Here is a 23,432-nt window from a genome sequence, read left to right as displayed (position 1 = left end):
CACATATATACGTCTACATATGGGAGCGTACAGCAGTAATGATAATGTGTCCCGTTGTCTTAACGTTCCCAAGGGATGACCCTGGGTAGCTTCGGATAAGAATACCTTCCGGGGTTCACTTACGTGAGCCTACAATCATTGGATTGTGCGTTCTTCATCTTCGCTGAAGGCACTCCGGTCTCGAGTGACGTGAGAGGCAATGCTCGAGGGACGTGACCGCGACCAGAGCCACTAGCTGTGGCAGTCTCTTCGATCGGTCGATGTGTATGCATGTAGCACTCTTTGCGACTGTCGTATTGGCAGGCACACAAAATTCGAAACGGCCTTACATTGGAAGCGAAAATTACCTGCTTTGGAGGAGCTGCTCGAAGCTTGACGCCCGGAATCTGTCAATTCGGAAGCACGATGCGCTGATGGGCGCCTGCATAGGTAATTTTCACAGCGAACGTTGCCGTTGGTGCGGTGAGGGATCCAGTTCGCGCAGAGATGCATTGTCAACGGTAAACTAGCACACGCGTCGAACGACCGGTCGACGAAGGGTAATCGCGAAGTCCAGTTGGCAACATGCACGTTCTGTTTGCTGTATGTTGACGAGAAATCATCATGTGCCGGAGCTGTCCTTGCTTGGCATTCTGCTTTCGGATTAGAGGTTACATATTGTTACGGAAGGGTAAAAGAAGAGAAATTAAGAAAAAGATCGCGAGACGCTGGCTGCCGCGTGTTGTTGCTGGTCAGCCATCTTAACCACGTTGACTCTGCTTGTATATATATTGTAAATACAGTCTATATATACTCCCAACATCCCCGTAACAATATGAACAAAACTGTCGTGCTCGCAATCGACGAGATGGTTTTCTTCTTCTCTTCTTTAAATTATTATTTTAATGATCTGCAGGGACTGGTGCTTGTCGGCACATTATAGGCACTCTCCGCATGCGCTGGCATCGTACAACCGCAGAACGCCGCAAACGACTGTCAAAGCCGTTGACATGCGCAGTATTGCCTTTTTCTATTTCTTTCTTTTTTGCTGTTTTACAAAGTTACGTTGAGATTAAACACGTGTTGTTTAAAATCAGGGACTGCATAAGAGGAATGAAATAATACCAAGTAGTCGGGAAATAGAATGCACGAGGGCATATCTTATTTTGTTGTAGCGCAAGCTGAACAAGGACAACAGAAAGGCACATCTGACACACACAGAAAGGCACACAGATGTGCCTTTCTGTTGTCCTTGTTCAGCTTGCGCTACAACAGAATAAGATATGCCGTACCAACAAGCCCCTATAGCTATCCTCAGCATAAGGGCGGCAGTGTCTAACTTAGAAGTGTATTGAAACATCGGGATGTTGTAAGCCTTTGTTCACGCTGCGAAACCACGACTTGAGCCTGGTGTGCCGCCCTTTCTGACTGTACTGGACGCTTCGTTACATTGACGGGTGAGGCGACGGGCAAGCTCTACCGGGACTGCAGCCCATCAACGGTGCTTGCAAGCGACCTTAATGATTGATTTCTCTGTCAATTTGTTTGCGTGGTTAGTCGCAAACTGCTACGGACGATCTCGTCGCCGCTCAGCGTGTTCGCGATCGCGTAAATGAAAGCGCGCTCAGATTTCGCGATCAAGAGGGTGTGTTCGTGCGCGATCGCGACGCAATTCGCCGCGACACTATCGCATCGCCGCAACGTGCACTAGCGTTGCCGCCCCCCTCTTCTATGTTGAAAACTCGCCACTCGTTTGTTCGAAAAGTTCAAAATCGCAGCTGTTTCTTCATGTGTCTCCGCGCGACGAATCTCGGTGCGCGCATCCGTCCGGAACACTAGCAACCTTCCTCCTCCGAGCAGTGCGGCGATCCGGCGCCGGCCAGCCTTTTCCACTATGTGTTTGCGGGCGTACAGCGTATAATCTACGCCTCGCACTCGGCAGAGACATGCTCGCGTTTTTTTTTTCTACCCCAATATCTTCGCGTCGGCTATCTCTCCGTCGCCACTGGAAGCGGCAGCAACGAGCAGGTGTGCGCACCGCTCATCGTCGCAGGTGCGCGTTTGCTCTGCTCTCGTCATCCGTTCGGGGGCAACCCGCAAGCATTGTGTAGCGCGATGCCGCCTCCCGAGAAGGTGGGTGCGAGAAGCAGCAGCAGTAGCAGGAATAAGCGTTGACGAACGCCCGCGGGAGCACGCACGCATCGCGAGCTCGCTCGTTCGCCCCAGCAGCGTGCGGGAGGAAGAAGAGCGGCAGGACCCAGAAATGGGTTGCTGTATCAGGCGTTGACCCCCCGCCAGCGGCCCTGGCCTGACCGCCACTACCACCGCTGCCACCTTCCCTCGCCCGTCCGCTCCCCTCTCGGTCCTTCCGCGTCGCCCGCCGCGGCACACAGACCGACTCTCCGAGCCCCTCTCTTCTTGTTCGGCATCATCTCCACCCCCCTCCACGTGGAACGACGTGCGCGGCGAGTCGCCCCAGTGCAAGTCAGCCACTGCGGAGGCCAGGCATCGCCCCCCCCCCCCCCCCACACACACACACGCACGCACACCACTACCTCGGACGCGCGCACGCTCACGCGCTGCCCTGCGCTCCTCGCTCACTGCGTCCCCTCCGACGCCCCTTTGGTCCCGCGCCGCCGCTCAGCTGGCCACACGCTGCCGACGCAGAAGGACGCTCCACTCTGCTGCCGCTGTGACGCCCGCGGGCAGCGTGCTCCTGCTCTCGCGACCGCTGGCCAAGCGAAGGACAACCTTGACGGACGACCTGCTTGCTCTCCTGGGCCATCGCCGGGGTGCGTCGGGCAACGAGTTCCTATCGCTACGGGGCGTCTCTCTCCTCCCCCCCTCGGCGCCGGTTGACCGCGTCCCGCCCGGCATTCGGGGGACCCGGCGTCTTCGCTTTTGCGCGACAGGCTGGTTCGAATCCCCGACTCGACTTCGGGAGGCGCCTCGGTTGTTTCGGCACGCGAGTGTCGCACCGGCAACGCTCGCGCAATCTTCGGTGGCGAGGGAAGTCAAGCCTTGCCGCGGGTTGTTCTCGCAGGCGGCGCGTCGCCGCAGGAGTGCCGCCGCGGCTGCCGGCCCCGTTTCTTTCCGCCTTCCTTTTGTGCTGTCGCCGCCGCTATCTTCCAATTCCGCCGCGACCGCTCGCGGCTGCGAGTGACAGACAGCTGACGAGAATGAGGAAGAGGAGATAAGAAGGCCTCGGCGAAGACACCGCGCGAAAGGCCTTCCCGGTTCCGGATTGGGTTGTGGACTTGCCTTCGGTTGACGCGTGCCCCCCTCTGCTACGCACGTTTTCTGCACGCCGTCGAAAGGCGTCCTTCTTCGGCGCGCCTCTGGCTTCTTCGAACGACTTCTCGGCGACTTCCATGATTATTGTGCTGCTGCCGCCGGTGACCGCTGGTGTCGCGACGCGTGGTCGCGTGCCTGCCGCCTAGAGTGGGGTCCTCGCGCGGGAATGCTTCCTCTGAGCTACGGTCTCGAGATTGTGCAGCTCTTCGAGCCCCGTTGGGCGGACCACGAAATCAGGTAAGCTATCGGGGCTTTGTGTAAACCTCGGAATCTTGGAAGGCCTCTCTGCTGGTCTTTTCCTGAAGTGCCGGTGACTCGTGAAAGTCGGCAGTGTTGTTCACTTCTCACTGGGCGACGTGACGTTTTGCGACCGCGCCCAGAGCGCGTGTATGATCTTCAGTGGTGATTCGCAGGAGTACTAGATTAGGTGAGGATAACATAGGGTCACAGTCTCGTCCAGCTAGCAGTTTATGAGATAAAGAAAAGCCTGTGAGATAAACTGGTAAGAGTGTATGCACAAGACCTCTTCTTTGTAAATATAACATTGGTAGGGGTTAGCGGTGATGAAAGCAGGCTGGGCGTCATAGGTTTTGTTTTTACTTCGTGATTAGGCGATCGTCTTCGTTTAGGTCATTGCTGTTATCTGGTGACGATTAACCGATACACCTTATTGTTGTTGCTAAGCGTCAACAGCCAGGTGATGGGCTGTTTTTTAGTGAAGGTGGTATTATCTAAAAAACGTCAAGTCAGAGGAAGAAAATTAATTCATGGCTCTGGTAAATTCGAGCCAGCTGCAATAGAAATGTTTGGACATTGGCTACTCAAGATGACTGGCGAAATGAGTTACATAAACGTTACTTACATCAATTTTTCTTCACTAATGAAGTGCTTACATTATGGCTACATCTCCGGTATCATAAGTGCGAGGGAATGAGCTTTATGATACAAGCTTGCTTTTGCGAAAAATGATCATTAAATGTTGTTCGCGTAAAACGTTACTTTTCAACGGAAATGCGCGGCTTCAGTGCCTATATTGAATTACCTTTTGCTGTGTCATCAATAGGAGAGGTTATTGCCTTCGTAATGTATAGGGCAGGTGGCTGTGTGCGCATCGAACTTAGATGCGCGGTACATGGTTAGGTTAGCAAGTATAAACCACCGACTGCTCCAGAGGAATTGATTCGTCGTATCTGATATCAATATTTTCCTTCTTTTGCCTGCTGCCGGTCCATTAGACCCTTCTCGTAGTTGTTAAGCAAGCGTTTCCCGCAATGTGGTTTGTGAGTGCACCTGCGTGTGAGTAAAACCGCGCAGGCCTCTCTTAATGGATGAGCTTTTGGTTTTTATCGAACTTGCTTTTGTTTTCTTACGTTCAGACTAACCGTTAGCCCTTCCCTCTAAAGGCATCGTGTACACGGCCGCTGTCTCCGTGGCAGCGGAAGCCAATAGCTAGAGGCGACGACGAGGGCGTGCGCGTGGCATCCGCTTCTGCCTCGATAAATCGAGCCAGCCGCTTCGCGTCATTGCAGATTACGACGTTGTGTTGGATCTGCGTGTCCTCCAAAATTATTTCATTCGTTCCGTGTGGACGCAGCTCTGTTTTCTGAAGTAGAATGTGTTCTCGTGGCGATGGCGACACGGCATATAGAAGACACAATTTTCACACAGTCGGACAACGGGATCCATAATCGGTTGGGCAGAAATGAAGTGCTGAGAAGCCCACTTGCGGATTACGAAAGAAAGGAAGCGTATTACCTTTTTTAACATTTGATGTCTTTAATTTGTGCCCCTTTGGACCTCCGGCATGTTCGCATATGTGATTCCGCAGTACGCTTGACAAACGAAATTAACCGCCATTTCTCGCATGTTGGGCGGCATATGCGAAGGCTTCTCTGCTAACTTGATCGAAACCGCGGGTCATAAATTAAGCATCAAACTCAGATGGACGATATCCTAGCTGGAATTGGGACAGGAACAGCTGGATTCGACCATGACATGTTGCCCGGCCGTTGAGGCAATAGTGAGTTTCAAGAGTACGTAAACCTAGTGGAAAGGCGGCAGAAAGCCGGGTATAGTGTAGCGAAGTTGCGTGGTTCGTCACGTGGCCTGGGCGAGCTACGCATAACGGGACAGGAGCCAGTAGAGAGCTCAGGTGGATATAGCATTTTTTTTTTATCCGGCAGTATATTCTTAACAGGGGCGACACTCGTCGTGGTTACAGAACAGCGGATACGGCGCTGCGGTGCTGATTTAGAGGGTTCGATACCGGTCGCGGCAGCCCGCATTTCGACGAGGGCGAAATGCAAATACGCTAGGTGCAGGTTAAAGTACCCCAGATAGTCAAAATTAATATGAAGTCCTCCACTACGACGTGCCACTCAGGTCGCGGTTGAGGCACGTGAAACCCCATAATTTAATTCTTAACGCAGAAGGCGTTAGTAAAATAAGTTGTGCACCTGTGCAATGTAACTTTCCTCACGTTCAATGCGGGGAACATACCACGTTAAAAATTATTCTATATAAAAAAAAATGCTAGTACATAGTCTGCCTTCGTGTATATCACTTGATTGCCTTCTGCGGAAAGACATGCTATACCTGCGTTAATTAACTATGCTTTTGACACGAAAAGTTAGCGTAATTAGCCCCCCCCCCCCCCCCTTCTCACATTCAGTACCTATTATGTCGCTGATACGCCTCCTGACTTGCGATCACGCTTGAGCTGTGGTAGGAAAAAAGAAATGACTGAGATCAAACGCACATGCAGCGCGAAGCGAAGCTTCAGTGAAGCACTCGAGTAGTTGGTATGAAAATGTTTATTTTTCGCATCAGTACAGATTAACGATAGGAAGGGCCGGCCGTGCGAAAAAAAAAAAAAAAAAAACTCGACTGTTTGACAAAGCAGCAGGCTCCCACAGCACTGACACAGCTTATACAATCTTACGGGAATGCATAAAGTACAATCTAATATTCCTACACAGACAAATGCAATCTTATACAGAGACGCAAAATACAAAAAACACAGTTTACATTATTGTAAAAATATATTTCTGCCTGATGCCGAGCAAGAACAAAAAGGAATCAAACATACTGGTTTTGTCCAGTAAACAGCACCAGACCAAAAACATTTTTTTTTTTTTTTTGCTGAGACGAAAAGAAAAAGAAAAAAAGATTCAAGGACTTCGTCTAATCTTAAGTTGAAATAACTACGAACGAACTAAGAGACGCATAACACGTGTTTGTTTCCATTCTATGCAAAGGGCAACGTCATGCATGTTCACCGTGTCTATTACATTAAGCGTAGTAACAATTCCCGGCTCCAACGAAACGGAAAGTTGCTCGCGTTTTGAATATATACGAAAGGCAACGGTTGCGAGGAAACTCCTCCCTTTTTTCTTTTTGTTTTATGACGCAGCAGCAAGCCTGGAACGCGCTTAACTTGTCGAGTGTGATAGTAGGGTCAATCGGATGATGCTTTTCTACGTTTGTCATTAGACGAACTACTCAACGACGGCTTACTGCGGCACTGGAGCCACACTTACTGCTGACCGCGCGTCCCAACATTAAACAACGGTTGAAACCACGCGCGCGCGGATCCAAATCTTCCCGAGTATACCTCCTAACTGTCACTCAGCGTGCTGCAGTTAATAGTGATACTAAAAATCTTTTGTGAACGCAAGCCACCACTGCGAGCTGACTGTGGTATAGACCATGCCTTCTTTAAATGCTAGCGCACCAATCGCGAACTATCGCCGTGGCCCGCGCAGTGACTGCGGGTTTTCGATGACGGAGAAGTTGACTACGAAGCCACTAACAAGCGAACTGTAGTGGCACAGCATTATATATGCCAGAGAAAATGGTTGACTTCCTATCTCGGCCGTTGTTTCTGCCAGTTCCTGCAGTCTCTGGTAAAAAAAGTGCCTGCCGCATAAAAGCGATTCAAATTTCGGTCTAATGCCGTTCATGCGTTCGTGTGTTACTTCTCTTGCGCAGCGCCGCTTCTCTTGCGGGGTTCTGTCTGTAGGTCACCGTGTCGACGTCGGGCCCAGCGCTTAGCGCAGATAGCGCGCGGATGAACAGATAAAGGCGTCCGCCTGCATCTGGTAGGGTATACGGCGCATCGGCGCGGACGCGATGAGTTCATTGTTATGCAAGCGGCACCGGGTACTGCGTGGAGTGCCTCCGGAAGGAACGGAGACGGTTTGGAAAGAGGTGGGGGAAGGAAGATAGTTGAGGTTAGGGCCGCTCGCGTCAAGCGGTTTTGTGTGCATACACGGGGAGCCGCAACAGAGGCAAAGCGGCAGAGCCGGCGGCGCGGCGTGCATGCTCATTGGCAAGGCGGCGGCGCCGTGGTCGTTGTCGTCGGAGGCCGCAGATAAGTGGTGCTGCTGCTGCTGACAGAGGCGGCGAGGATAACGGGAGAGGGTGAACGGGGGAGGGGGAGAGGTGGTGCGGGGAGAGGCAGGTTCGAAGGCTGCGAGGTCGGGTCACTGCACTGCAGCAACGAAACAAGGAAGCGGCCTATCCCCGAGCCACGATAACCTCGTTCGGCATGACCGATACCGGGCACCGACGCAACGCCGCCAGCGCTTGTCGCTTGCTAGGCTGTCGACGACGACGGCCGGTGTGTGCGGATGGCACATCCTTCGTCGTCGTCGTCGCCTCATTGTGTTGGCGCGTGGGCCGGACGTTCAGCTCGCGAGAGCCCGCTCGCTAGTTCCTCTTATATTTTTTTTTTATTCGCTGTTGCCAGTGTAAAACATGTGTGCCTTAACGTTGCGCAACGACTGACGCAACTATAAGTTTCGGGAACGCCGCGTGGGCAGCGAACGAGACGAGGCGGGCGTGAAACGGTTGACCGTATCTGTTGATTTCGCGTTGTGCGCCGACACTGCTCAGTGTTGTTTGTATTCTTTTTTTTTTTCGGGTACCATTGATATCTCACTAATATTGAATTCAGCAGTACGGTTTTTGTTATTTATTCGAATTACGTTTTTGATTTCTGAAACTCGCAGCTACCCGTGATGTTCTGTTGCTCTGCAGGAGGTGGCGGATTCGATTGCTACCCGCTCATTATTTTTGGGGGGCGGAATGCCTAAGCCGCCTGTGTGATTTGTATGCACGGTGAAAGATTCTAGATAGGTAAAACTGGGGCTGTCCATTACGACGTCGCTATTAGATCGCATCATCATGAACACTTGTAGGATAATTTGACCTTCGCTTACTCCTACTTGCCTGGCTTAAGCATCCTGCGTCTTACAATTACGTGTTTCCAAGTTAGTCGTCGCATGCAGCCTGCGCGAGCTAGTTGGACAAATAAGGCGGACTGCTCACAGCCTGACAGGCGATTCCTGTGGGCTATATTGCGGAGAAGCTCGGGTAGTTTTCCGCTTGCCGAAGATTCTCAGAAAACTGATAAGATTGAGCGCCACAAGGTACAGCCGGTGCATAGATAAACAGCCAAAGGAACAACGTTTCCTGTCGACTCTTCGAGTCGGTGACAAGACGTCGCTGTATGCTTGTTTTGCCAGACTGGGATGTTCCAATGTGTTAGGCGTTACCGCTACGGAGAAATCGTTTTCGTTGTTGTCGGCGTCAGTAAAAAAATGGTTGCGATGATCTTCATAATAAATCTCATATGCGGCTCATGTATGGAACATAAAGTGTAGCGAACGTACAGGCAGTGTTATCGTTAGGTTATCGCAAGATTCGCGTAAAATAACTTTAGAACGACAAATTAAACTCGAAAGTCACTCAGTAGAGAAATAGCTTTAGAAGTAACATTGTAAAAATAAAATAACGAACACAAGTGGGGCCGCAGATTTTCGCCGCAAGCAGAAAATAATTCTAACCAACAACTCTTATCATCGATTATCACCTGCGTGAAATTATCGATCATAAGGTTATTTATGCCATCTTCTAGTTTACCCACAGTCCCCGCCAAACGTTAAGAAAACCATCCGCATGTACGACAGAGGAAATTACGAAGCGATTAACAAAGAACTAGAAGCTTTTCTGCCATCTTTTCAATCTACATTTCATCACCGATCTGTCATCGATAACTGGACAGTATTCAAGAACAAGATAAACGAGCTAACAAACAAATTTATTCCCTGTATCAGTTTTCGTGCAAATCGCCAAAAACCGGGGTTATAAGACAATCTGAAAAGATTAGAAAGAAAAAAAAAAGACGTCTTTACAGTGAAGAGAAACGGAACCCATGTGCAGATGTATGGGATAAATGCTATATGCAGCCGAGGATTCGTATTATAACGCAACTTTCACGCTTTCTTTCAAACTAACCTGCCAGAAATACTAACGAATAACCCCAGGAGGTTTCTGGAAATAATAAACCCGCAAGAAACATGTGCCATCGCTCTCGCGACCACCGCAGGCGAGGAATCCACTGATAGTGAATGCAGGCATGTTTAACCGTGTGTTTGTTTCCGTTTTCACAGACGAAACTCACTCATCATTGCCCGATCCGCCTAGCGTAACACTTTCAGCAATGACATCAATCGAATTCACTTCGCAAGGCATCATGAAACTTATCGACAGAATTAAACTATCATCAGCCGCTGGAGTCGACGAAATCAACCCGAAATTGCTAAAGAACACAAAACATACTTCAGCCCATATATCTTTCATTACTGTTCTCTCAGTCGCTTTCAACAGGAACCCTACTGGACGACTGGAAGGTGGGGTGGGTCAATCCGGCTCACAAATCAGGTATAAAAGATTCTCCGTTAAACTATCGTCCCATCTGCTTAACCAGCGTGCCTCGCAAACTCCTGGAACGTGTCATTTATTCGCATGTCATCGCCTTGCTAGATTTCAACAATTTCCTTCATCCGGCTCAGCACGGGTTTCGTAGAGGACTCTCCTGCGAAACACGATTGGCAGTCTTCACCTTCGACCTACATTCTAACCTTGACCGTAACCTGCAGACTGATGCATTATTTTTAGATTTCGCGGAGGTATTTGACAAGGTGCCACAACAACGTCTATTACTGAAACTCGCCGTTTTAAATTTGCACCCTAATATTCTAGCATGGATTAAAAAATTCCTGAGTAACCGCTCTGAGCTCGTTTCCATCAACAATCGCAGCTCCAGCACTCTCCGTGTAATATCGAGCGTACCGCAGGGATCTCGTATATCTTAATGATCTCATATCTTAATGATCCTCATATATTTTAATGATCTCATATCTTAATGATCCTCATATATCTTAATGATCTGGCACTCCTAGTATCGTGCTCAGTGGCTATGGTGTTGGGCTGCTGAGCACAAGGTCGCGGGATCGAATCCCGGCCACGGCGGCCGCATTTCGATGGGGGCGAAATGCGAAAACACCCGTGGTACTTAGATTTAGGTGCACGTTAAAGAACTCCGGGTGGTCGAAATTTCCGGAGCCCTCCACTACGGCGTGTCTCATGATCAGAAAGTGGTTTTGGCACGTAAAATCCCACAATTTAATTTAATCTTCGTCATGCACCGCAACACGTGAAACTGATGGCATACAAAACCCTCATCAGACCTAAACTTGAGTACGCCAGTCCGATCTGGAACCCGCACCAAGTATGCCTGAAATATGTACTCGATTGTGTTCAAAACCGCGCCATTCGCTTAATCCATTCTTCATATTCGTATAACATCAGCGTTTCATCCCTGAAGACAAACTCCGGTCTCGAAAGCCTCGAAGCTCACCGCCGCATCTCAAGCCTCTGCTTACTCCACAAGTTTTACCATAGCACCCTAAATCAAACACCTTGCATTAATCACCCGATCCACATATCTCACCGCACTGCACATCCCTCTCAGATTGCCCGGCCTTTTTCTCGAACTACGACTTTCTCGGTTTCCTTTTTTCCCCGCACTGTTGCGGACTGGAACGCCCTCCCCGCCGACGTAGTCACCATTGTCATACACAAATGCTGTAACCGCTTAAATTATAAGGCAGTGACTCGTATTCATTTGTTGAATATATTAACCCAGCCCTTATGCAATACCCTCCAGGGGTATTTAAGGTGAATAAAGTGAACCGTGCGCACGTCCTAAAAAAAAAAAAAAAAATCTGATCTTTACATTAGCACCACCGCTGACAGTAAACAAACCGTGCAGGCGCAGACTTAGACAAAGAAAATAATGAATAAAAGATAGTCGTGTAGACTCATCCGCGACTTCTGCAAGACAGCGATGCTTTCGGAGCACAGCGTGCGCGTTCACCCCTGCACGGAATACGAAAGCCGCCCCTGCAGGAAGCAGTGCATCAATCTTCGCCCCACTGCGGCGCGCAGGTGTGGCCGCGGCGTGACGAAAGTTGCGTGCACAACCATTCACCGTTTCCCAGAAACTGCTCGCGGTGGCGTCTTGCGTCGGCCTGTTGCGCGCGCGGCCGCGTGCTAAGAAAGTGACGCGTCTCCTCCCAGAGCCAGTGCCTGTGCGCGGTGCTGTTTATATATTATTACGTCAGGACGGGGTTCTTCCCGACGCTCCGAATCCCACACCGCTGCGTAATCGCGCGCGCTGCCTTTGCAACGGGTTGCGGTCCTTTTCTCGCATGCCTCTCCACAACGCCCCCCCCCCCTCTCTCTCTCTCTCTCTCTGTATACATAGCGGGAAGTCCTCACGCACGTTACGGCGCCGCTTTGGTGCTCGCTCAGAAAGAAGGAACGGTCCGCAGGAGGCAGTGGGACGAGGAGGAAACCTTAGCTAACCTGACCTTGGCGGGCGTCAACGTTTTGCGTGCTGCTGCTCCTTTCCTACTCCCCCCCCTGGATCACCCTCTCCCGTCTGGCCGGCTCAGTGTCAAGGTCGCGCTACGCTGAGCAACTGAGGCAGTAGTGCCAAGGACGACCCAGTGGCACGCTCGCCGCCGTCATCCTCGCCGCAGGCGATGTGCCGTTCCTCTCGAGCAGCTGTAGGAAAGAAAAAATGCAGTGAAGGGGCGGGTTCGATGAGGCTACGCCGGGTCATCACGGTGATGACGAAGGGACCATAAGCGACTCCCGAGGCGGTCGCGCTTGGCCTGAGGATGTCTAGACGGAGCAAACCCCCTCCTCCTCATCCTCTACGGCTTAAGACGAAAACGACAAGAACACAAAGATCAACACAGAAGGAGAAGCCGCGACTTGCGTCTTTAAAGAAGCAGCGCTACGCACGCACGCTCGGATGACTATCTTCAGCGCTTCTTCTCCCCCTCCCCTCCCCCACCTCTTTTTCTTCTCTCGCGGGCTTAGCTCAATGCCGACTTAACTACTAACCCAGTTGGGGAAATAATTTTTTTCGTGTAATCCTGGCCTGTCGTGGCGCGTCTTGCGCGTCGGGGCAACGCGTCTGGCAACTTGTCTGCTTCTTTTTCTTCGTAGCCGTCGTAGTTTATCTTTATTTTTATTTTTGCTTCACGAAAGCGGGACGAGCTTTATTTATGGCTGGGTTGATTACGAATTCCTGTTACCGCCCCCTCTCTCTCTCTCTCTCTTGGTAATGTCAAGAATGTGGTTGCGCTGCGGACCATCGCTACCTCCCCCGCGCGTTGCAGGTTGGGCCGCACAAGGCGCTTCTCTATGAAGCGGGAAAGCCAGCTTGCGGGCGAAGCTTGAGTCGTCGTTCGGAGATTAAGAGGAAGCTTTAGCTCGGTCGGGCCCAACTCCGACGCGGCCTATTCAAATACATGTAAAAACGCAAAAACGTTTTTCTGAGATAACCCCTGGACCGATTTTAATGAAATTTGTTGCATTTGAGAGAGAAAGTTAAATTCTAGTGACTGTTGGAAGCGGAATGTTGATTTAGGGCTTGAATTTTGTTAAAAGGATTTTCAAAAATTCAGACGTTTGAAAAAAATAGAAGCACGAAGTTTACAAGCTAATAGCTCTGCATCAAGAACAGATATCGCGATTCTGTAAACGGCATCCATTAGACCATTCAAAGCGGACAAATTTGATATGTCAGTTTACATCTTAGGTGAATTTGTTACATTGTTTACGAAGGTTCTGCAAAAGTTGTAATTACACATTACTCCATTTTTTTGAGGTTCATGTGTAACATATCAATTTTGTCCGCTTTAGATGTGCTATCAGGTACAATTCACAGAATTGCGATATCATTTTTTCTTGCTGAGTTACGGAGTTGTAAACTTGATAGTTTCGTTTTCTGAAAATTTGCGATTTTTGCCAAATTTTTATAAAAATTTGACGACCTAAATCGAAAATTCGAAACCAACAGTCACTAGATTTTAAGCTTTTCTTTTAAATGCAGCAAACCCCATCAAATTTGGTGCAGTGGTTGCCGAGAAAAACGAATTCTCCTTTTACATGTATTTAGATAGGAGCACCCTAGCTAAAGCTTCCTCTTAAAGACGAATGCCACGTGTTTTTCTGTTGTAAGTTGTACCAAGCGTTTCCTTACATCTTTGCGTACGCACGAACGCGGGCCTTATTAACTTGTCGCTTGTATTCTGTGAAAGGGCTCCTTACAAAGCTTTCTGAAGCGGCTGTACAAATGAGCCAGCATGCGATACTGTGGGTGGCTCAGTTAATGCCTTTACTGGTATAGGAAATATTCCCGACATTTATTGACTTTTAAGAGATTATAAATTGCGGTGGGGAGGCGCAATTGTCATGAGATGAAATAGCGCACTTACAGCAACGAAACAGTAATTTACTGAGTTCTTTTTTTTTTCTTTTTTGCTCATGCCACTTCGCTCGGGCGCGAACATTACACGAACGTGCGTAATTTCAACGTATTTTCTAAAATTTTGTTTGAATGCTTTCCAGTGCGGATTTGTTTTTCGATTTCTGTACGTACTTACTAGCGCTATAAAATTGCCCGTATTGTATTTTAACAGAAAATACTGGAAACATCCTGTGGAACAAATGTGGTTCGATCGGTACTGCAAATTCCGAATTGAAGAAAAAGTATTTCCAGTGCATCGACTTTCCACTCCCCTCAGTTGATGGCGGATTTCAGTCGAGGGAAAGGGTGGCGTTTGTTTTGTATTTACGCTGTGAAGTACCGCGAAGGCCGTTGTGGTCTACCTTTTTGATGAACTTACGTAAAGAGAGAGATAGAGATCAGATAGCTAGATATATTGATTGATAGATGGATTGATAGTTCCCTGTCGCGTCGACCTTTATGGCGTTAGAAAATTCTTGACATCAGTTATTTGTCGATATTGCGAGCTTTGTCACAAATTCTCAGTCTGCAAAGTGGTTTCATATTTCAGCCCCAGAGCCGACTTTGTGAGACTACATTTAGCAAGTGTATGGGATTGATTTCGAGGAGGTCGCTAGCCCGTTAACGCAAGGTTGAGCACAAAGCTTAGTCAGGGTTCAGTTTACGGCAGGGATCATTGAATGTTTTATTGGGTTTCCGCCTTTTTGCTTGACGTGCCATATAAAGCGGCACCGATAAAATGCAGGATAGCAATTGATTTTTTTTTTAACTATTTCCGAAAAACGTGCGTGTTTTCTCGGAACACATGTTGCCGGTATTTCTGATTGATTCACTGTACGTAGTTTCCGGCGCGTTTACTGCTCGCTTTACTCCAGTTGGCTCGCATGAATTGCTTGTCTCGAAGCGGTTGTCAGAACTAGCGATGAATGTGTACTGTCTCAGTAGTTCCGTGCAGCAGAGCCAAGGCTGCCAGGCCCGCAGAGGCAGATGCTCTCGCCGGCAGCAAACCGCGTTTGCCCACCTCTTCCGTCGAGGTGCTCGTAGCTTCCACATTGATACAGGGAACAACTGCGACAGAGCTATATAGCCAGGTATCTTTTCATACTCCTTGTGAACGTGAGGTGCGTGTAAGCCAACCAAACGGCTGCTGTCTTGTTGACTGTGCGTGTATCGTTTACCAGAGAAGCGAGCGTATTTTGCGTCTGTAGCGGTGACTGCATGCCGCAGTGTTTCATCCAAACACTTAGAAAGTTATTTAAAGTACCGCATCAGTACCTCAAAGGGACACTCAAGAGGAACACTGCACACGTCAGAACTAGGTGATTAATTTCAGTGTATATTCTCACATTTCGGTCGTTCTTTCTTTCTTTCTTTCTTTCTTTCTTTCTTTCTTTCTTTCTTTCTTTCTTTCTTTCTTTCTTTCGGTCGTTCTTTCTTTCTTTCTTTCTTTCTCTTTAGCAAGAAACGTTTTCGAGAGCCCTTGCATGTGCTCTTTGCGCGCAGCCTAATTGCTCTTCAATGGCATACAGCCAAGTGTCCCCTCCCCCTTTCCTCCCCGAAATTTGTTTTAGTATGCGGTATGCCCAACCCTCTCCTCCCTCCAGCTCGCCCTCGTCGTCCTCAGTCACGTGAGTGCCCCCGACTCTCCGAAATACATTTCTGGTTGCGCCACTGTCGGTCTTTCTTCATAAACGCTAAGGTGTAGAACAGGACAAACGCTTTAAAAATCGCATGACCTCACCAAGCTAGTGCAGAAAGTCGAAGGGGACGTGTCTACCAGTCCTAATTTTTCTGTCGTTTCCAGTTAGCGACATGTCCGATCATGGTTAGACTGAACTGTTTGCTAACGTACAGTGCACTGTTCAAATTTCCAGAAGATCATGTCAGGATTCTTCCTTCAGTGTCCGTTTAAAAATGCGGCGTCTTCTCAATGTTAGCTGCAGCTGCCATTGTAGATAGATACCTGGACTTACGCTGTTCTTATACGCTGTAGCTGTTCGTAAGAGCAGGTGCCAACCAAATCATGGTGTTTGACGTATTAAAGCTAATATGGCGGGCACTTAGGAACAAAAAAGAAAAAAAACCTTTTGCATTCAACCCTTGATTGCATGCCTTGCGTGATGCTAAACATGAAGTCTGAGAGTTCGCGTTAGTCATGTCAACTGCCTGAATAATTTTCTGGCAATGATATTCCGCAGGAGCTTATTTACATCTCAATTCGGTTCACAGTTGGCTGGTGTGTGTGCGTGTGTGTGTGGACGGCGGATAGCGCGTTACAGCAGCAGCAGCTTCATCACCATTCTTCACACACAGCAATGGGTCTTTTATTTTTCTAATACCCATGCAACCTGAAAACACCAAAAGCTCAACTTTTTGAAGCGTACGATATTTCTTTCGCGTGTCGAAAAACCGCACCGCATCAACGGTCTGGCTGTCGAAACGGATTGCATACGTCCGGCCGGAGTAGCTCACGTGCGAACGGAAACTGCGGCGTCGAAGTACGCACATCTGACTTTCCGCAACTTGCAGCCGCTCTGGAGTTCCTTTTGTTCATTTTTTTTTGTTTTGTTAGAACGCAAGCTCAGAAACATATTTCGCACTAAGGTTTATTTTGTCTTGTTGGTACTTGCGTTCGCCGGGACTGGCCACGTGGTCACAGGAACAGAAAATGCGCGGAATGCCAGTTCTAAAACGTGCCGGCCGAATCGGCAATTTCTGCCTTTTTAGTTTTGTTAGGTCTTTAGGCTTCATATATAGCCCGTTTTTATTCGCGCCATCTTAAGTTCGTAATGGTGATCTACCAGTTCGGACACGCATCGCGTCGAAACCCACTTACGCATCGAAAGAAACGCTTTCCTTGCAAATATTTTTGCGATATATGTAGCATAATTAGGGAGTCTTGGGTTTGCGCGCCTTAAGAAAGGAGACGAAAACGGCCCGGCGTACAAAAGAACGCAAGCAGAGCGTGGGGCTTCGGGAACGCAAAAAAGGTTTGGGTGCGCTATTTCTGAAGCTCTCTGCCGTGTTACACAGGCAGATTGTGCACCGCATGGTATAGCTAGTGACAGGTTGCGACTACGCATGCGTGTTTCGCTGAAAGCGAGGATTGTTTAATAAAATCTCTGTTCAGCATAAATATAGGTTGCGCGTGTTCATTCCCGGCAGAGTTCCAAGCAATTGAAGAATCACGTGGACCGTTGTTACTCTTTGCCATTAGTGTGTGTGTGTGTGTGTGTGTGTGTGCGTGTGTGTGCGTGTGAGAGAGAGAGAGGTTAATCAGACTGAGTCCAGTTTGTTACCCTACACGTGAGGAGGGGAATGGGGAGTGAAAGAGAGAGAGAAAGAACATGAGTCTATACTGCACTTTCACATGCACTAAGTTAGGCGCAGGATGTCTATAGTCGGGCACTCAAGTCTGTTGCCTTCAGGTAGTGAAGAAGCCCTCGAACTGCTTTCTGGGCTAATGAACTGTGAGGCCAGGCTTCCAAGATCTTTGCTTTTGTAAATGGCCTTTCGTCCCGTCTATTCAAGGCACACTGGAGATTCTGACGTTGGTTATCAAAGCGAGAACAGTGGCACAGAAGATGACTGATGGTCTCTTCACACTTGCACTTAGCCATTAGTAATATATTCGGATGCATGCTGCTGTACTCTTGCTGCTGTACTTTTGCTGCTCTTGCTGTTTATTTTCAATGCACCTTTGCGACTAAACTGCGGGAACCGAAACATATGAGCATTGCTGTAGCGGTGAAACAGAACCTGATGCGACAAACTTCTTCGCGCCAAACGCGCAGTCTTTTGGTGGTTCTGAGTCGCAAGATTTATCACATCGGGAGTGACGGTGCCACGTGGTGTTCATTGCTCGTCACGACAGTTGTTCCACGGAGTCGCACGAAATTCGCAGTCACGTGAGTTGCACCGGCGCGCGATTAATTCCGCTCACTGACAGAGGTTGCCTCGTCACTTAACCTACTTGAGCTTTAGATGACTCGTCAACAGTTCACCTGCGAAGTACACCTGCAGTGGCAGTGCGTTTTCTTTTTTTTTTTTTTTCGTGTTGTTCATTTTTTTTCTTTGTTTCCTTTTATTTCACGGAAACGGGAGTTTAGCGCATGCAGCATTCCATGAACTACGTGTTAATGCCCTCGTTTATGCCCTCGTGGTCAAAGGATTTCTTGACTCGTGCTGACTCAATGATTAAGCCACGGACGTTTGTCTCTTTCGACCTCGCATCCTGTCACGGCGCGTATTTGCACAATTGGTTGGAAAAGCAACTTCATTAAACGTTCCACGGAAAGATATCGAGCAGTCCTCTATCGTTTACGGGCTTTGAACTCTAGCCCTGGGCTGAAATTAGAATACCGTACTTGGATGTCACGTGAAAGCATTTCTTAAACTTTTTTTTACCTGTCTCGCCGAGAGGGGTGTGTTGAACTGGCGGCGTTGCTTAAAGTGTGCGCGCCTGTCAGTGAGTGAGTGGTGTGCGTGCTTGAAAGAGAGAGATAGGGAAAAAAAGACGTGTATTTCATTCCGCGATTTACTTCATTTTATGCAGTGGCTTCCATTCCCCGACAAGCATTCATATAGACCAACACGTCGAAAATCTCGAAGCAACGAAGTAAACTCGACGTCTCTCCCGATTTAACGAAGTGTGGGGGGGGGGGAAATATGAGTAAATAAATAGTTGCAGGAAGCCTACTGTGTTCAGGATGACTCGAAACTTATTCACGTATTGCTATACTGTAAACGCGTTGCCATGTAGTTTTGAGGCGGGCAGATTTTGTTTTACGAAACTACTCGTTGCACGGTCTCGGTATTGCAATCTCTGCGATGGCTTTATCCGATGCCAGCCATGCGGTAGCGCTGACGGAAAGAAGGAACAGAATGCGCGCTCAACGAGCTCATCATCTGTGAGTGTTTCTACGTGTCTTCGATTTAACGAGGTTCCCGACTTAACGAAATCATCCTCGACACTCATCGACTCCGTTCCATCGAGGTTCAACTTGTAACTTTTGACAGACATAGTATAAACCCAGGCGCTCAAAAATAGCCCAGAAACTTCCGCCGATAAAGCATCCAGATATGCCACGTGTGAACCACTGGGCGTAAAAGCAATAAATTATCCGAGCCGCGGTCCTATAGGCGAGGCAGCGTGACATCACCGAGCGATACATACCGAGCGGCTCAGTTTAACCAGGGACAAAACCACGAACAAGAAAGCCATGCACCAAAGAAACAACTCAGCGCTCTGACTCGCGCTGCCCCGTACTGACTGTTGAAGGCTCGCGCGTCGCAGAGCAGGTGCGGTTTTCCAAGGACGCACAGGGCGGACTGCACCTACGCTCGAGTGCAAACTCAGGTCGCACACTCGCGTGTTCCAACGCAGACGCGGTCGCTAACCTCGCTGCCGTTGAGTCGCCGCTCTAACTCCGATACGTCACAGCAGTTAATCGAGGATTCCGTCCAGCTGGAGCGATGGCGGCGCGTTTATAGCGGGACCTCTTTTTTTTTTTTCGTTTTGTTTCTCGTTAAAATTTTTTTTTTTCGTCTCCGACTGTCGGTGTCGGCGCTCTTCACGCATTCGCCGACCAGCTCGGCGAGACACGGCGTTCCGCTCTCGGTTCCGATCCATTCTCTCTCCGTCCAACGATGCTGCCGCACACAGCGTACTGCCGTCTGTAAGTGGGGACTGTTCGATTCTAATCGCGGCTGTTAAGGTTGTTTCATCAACTTGTTTTGGACGTGTTGGTTCGTCTTGAATACAACTTGAATCGGTGCGAAGGGCGAGGACACGAACGAGACACGCACAGCGCTCGACCTGTCGTGTTTATTTTCTTGTCCAACTTCTCGTACTTTTGCGCTGCTTCAAGTTGTACTCTAGTTGTTTCTGTTGCGTTACGGCTGGTTGCCGTACGCGAGGTTCGTTTCAGAGCGCTAGCTTTCTTTAGGTCCCTGCAAGGCGTGTGCTCTTGCACGTACCGAGTAAATGCTCGGGCGAATGCGAAACGAGGAGAGCAACGGTTTTGATTCGCGTGAATGCGCATAAGTTTGACACAGAATTGACGAGCTGGTTACTGCGTAACCTGCACTTCAGTATTCGTAGAGGCAGGTCCTGCAGAACTTTCGTTGCTTTTCAGGTCTTTTGACTTGGCTAAGAAGTATCCAAAGCATGTGCCTGGGTACTGAAAAGAACCTGGCTTCCCGATTGATGGGTTTGTGCTCTTCCTAAAGAAGAGACTGTGTATGTTAAAGAGGAAAATAGATTTTGGTTAAATTTTGATTGCCTGTTTTTTTTAACGTGTACTCACTGCTCGATGCGCCAAACTCATCACCACACGCACACACATTCACACACCATTTCACCCTCCTTTACGCGGATGGAAATCCACGGAAATCGAACCTGTGACCTCGTGATCATACGCAAAACAACTATTGCTAAGCCACCGCCGCGTGAGCGTGAATGTGTTTGTAACGAGTAACATTGGAACTGCCTTCCTGCGAAAAAAACATGCAGCCGTATAGCTGAGAGAGGTTGTTGCTTATTATCTGTTGAGAAGTGATGATAGCATCAATTCACCTGTTCTAAAGATGGCCCGTTAATATCTTCTGTCATTCTTCAGCATCGTTCTTGTGGGTGTTTATTGCTCAACTGACGCATTTTTTGGTATCCATAGAACGTCCTCTTTCGTTTAAATTATATTGCATCGCTTACTGCCCTATTTAATCTCGTTTCTTCGAACCTACTTACCTTTATTGCGACAGAATGCTGTCAGGAAATACATTCATTTACTGACACGCAACCCTTGAAAGTAGATATTGTGTGTGTGTGTGTGTGTGTGTGTGTGTGTGTGTGTGAGTGTGAGTGTGAGTGTGTGTGTATGTAACACCACTCTGCGCAACGCTTGGTGTCAATGACATAACGTACGTTATGCAACTTGGCCTATCTATACACATGCGCCTGCGAAACGCGTCCGTTTTGAAAGCGCACCCACTAGCCTGGTTTCGCTTTTTAACAATTTTTTTTTCGTGAAAGGTTGCCAAGAAAAGGTGTTTTTTAACCTTGAAAGCTATTCCAAACAGAAAATAGAGACTCAGGGGTAACTTCTGCACATGGGGGCGTCTGCATGTCACGTCTGCTTGTAAGAAGAAAAAAAAATCAAATGCAGACGACGCGCTCACCAAAGGGCAGCTGCTCCAAGACGCAACCGGAAGCAGACGACCTTCCGCAACAGAGGCGGGGTCCGGCAGCAGACGTAATGTCCGCAACACAGCACAACAAGAGGCCTCGGTCATAGAGCTGCGAAAGTCTCGTGCTCAAAGATAAAGTAAAAAAAGAGTACCGATTGCAGGAGAGTATAAGGTCACGCGAGAGAAACGCACAAACGACAGCGCGATAAGGATAACAACGTGCGTTACGCATGCATATAAGACTCTGATCACAATGGCTCCGTGCCGGAATACCCCTCCACCCTGCATTCCGGTCAGCTTGACCAACCGAATCGCCCCATGGCCTCAGGGGCTTACTCTCGGTGTTGTAGGAGGGAGGGTGACGATAGAGAGAGAACTCCAGTTGGGACTGAGCTGGCGTTGAAGACTAAAGTATATAAAAAAAATTCTGAGAGGGAGGGACTGACCTCAGAAGGGCGCAGACGACATTGAAATGCCGCCAGTGCAACACAATGCCGTCTGCTTGTGCGTGTGCGAAAAAAAAAAGATAAAAACGGAAAGTGTGGCGCTAAACTGCATGCTGGAGGTCGAAGAAAAAAAAAATAGCGAACGAAAGTTCTGAAATATGAATTACGCAAAGGAATAAGCTTTACGTCTGCGGACTATCTAGCGAAACCCGGACGTGGAGAAAAAAAAAAGTGAGGTTCGCTAGGGGATACCTGAGGCCGACCGACCTCTAGGCGACGGAGGCGTTCTTTCAGTGGTGTGAGCGAGTGCCTGGGGTGGGGGGGGGGGGGGGTTCGGAACGGTCCGTGAGTGACGGCGAAGGCTGTGTGAGAGTTCGAGTCCTCCGCATGACCACTGTCCGTGAGCGAGCGCGGAGCCACTGACCGTATAACAATAACGGCAGAGATGCTGTGCGCGTGCCCGATTCCCGATGGCGATTGCGTTCCCCCATCTCTGTTCAGGCGTTTATTTTACTTATTTATTTATATTTTGTGTGCTTGGCTACCGAACAACATTCGGCTTTTGGGGGCCAGTGCGCGAAAATGGCCCGTGCAATTCGGCTGAGCGCCTGTTAATCGTTTTCGACTTACGCTTTGACAAAGAGCGGAGCTCTCGCGCCATACCGAGCACGTCGTGGTTCTTATTTTCTTTTTTTTTTCTTCCTTCTCCCAGCGAATAACCTTCGTTGGATCTTGCACCGTATCGCCCACAAGGGGCCGGTGAGACTTGTTCGCTCACTGCTCTGTACCTTAAAGCGACATCCCTAAAGTGTTGTGCAGTCACACCGGCGATTGACTGAGGTCGCGCGACTGACCGCGACTCACGGCTACCGATATTCACACCGACAAGCTCGACTTTCGCGTCGCGGCACCGAAATATCTCGCATTCGGTGCCGTTCACGTCTGCTCCGCCTGCTCGCACTACCATCGCCACGCCAAATAACCGTCAGTGTATTCCGACGTCGTGCTCCTGCGCCGCCGATTAGTTCAGCAGCTTTGCTACTTCCGTCGTGAAAGTGATCGAAAAGTCGTGCAGCGAGTGACTGACCCGAAGCGGTTGCTTTTCGAACATTTGCGATCAACTTGGTGGCACGATCGCAAATTGAGGCTAACCGTATTCAGAATATCCTGAGCGGGTTACCTTCTGTGTTTGGCGCGCGCGGGGGTGACACGCTGGGGTCGACTTTTGTGTTGATCAACGAATGTGCGAAAGAAACGCACGATTGAACCCTTCACTTCGTGAACAAAGTACTTCCAACAAAGCAAGTGGCAAATTCAATCCGCTACCCGTGGACTTCTTGTGGCAGCGTTGGTGTATAGTCGTCATGCCAGGGATTCCTGTGAAAAGGACGTGTGCGGGACCGGAAAGAACCACTCGTGTCCGCTGCTTGCGTGCTACAGAAGAGGAAGTCTTACCTCTGGTGGCTCGAAGAACGGGAACTGGGCCAGACAGGAGAAGGGCGCAGCAGTCTCTTTTCTTGCGCGAGAAAGATTTTTTTTTAATTATTTCCCCAGCTGTCGTCTTGGTCTGACTCTTCTGTTTCGGCAACAGGACGCCGACCCTCTTCAATGGCATCTAGTACCGCTGGTCGTCCGTTTGGGAGCCGTGCTACCAGAGAGAGGGCTACGGGCTACATCCGTCTGGACGTGGCGCAAAAATCGCTCCTTTTTTTCCCCCTCTCAAAAGCAGCACGGCGGCGTGTTTCTCAGACATGAACGATGAGGCAATAAAGCGCAAAAACGGGGAAGTGACCTTAAAAAAAATCCCTGAAAGGCGCTGAAAATTGAGAAACTGTCTGGAACGACAGGCAAAG

The 23,432-nt window shown here is 49.1% G+C and overlaps 1 protein-coding gene across 2 annotated transcripts in view; it reads left to right on the top strand.

Annotated features, from left to right (window-relative positions):
• LOC126518541 (uncharacterized) overlaps nt 1–23,432 on the top strand; it is a 208,812-nt gene that overhangs the window by 103,060 nt on the left and 82,320 nt on the right. The window contains exon 1 of one of the 2 annotated variants that reach the window (XM_050168329.3): nt 2,613–3,510. The exons of the other annotated variant lie outside the window; for it this stretch is intronic. Coding sequence (XP_050024286.1) covers nt 3,440–3,510 — 71 coding nt within the window. The 5' untranslated portion in view covers nt 2,613–3,439. Of the gene's footprint in view, nt 1–2,612; nt 3,511–23,432 lie in introns of those variants that run through there. 2 annotated transcript variants of the gene reach the window in all.

This window comes from Dermacentor andersoni, chromosome 3 (genome assembly GCF_023375885.2).
Source record: "Dermacentor andersoni chromosome 3, qqDerAnde1_hic_scaffold, whole genome shotgun sequence".
Taxonomy (NCBI): domain Eukaryota; kingdom Metazoa; phylum Arthropoda; class Arachnida; order Ixodida; family Ixodidae; genus Dermacentor; species Dermacentor andersoni.
Note: the sequence above shows the minus strand (reverse complement) of the source record. Positions and strands in the feature narration are given on the sequence as shown.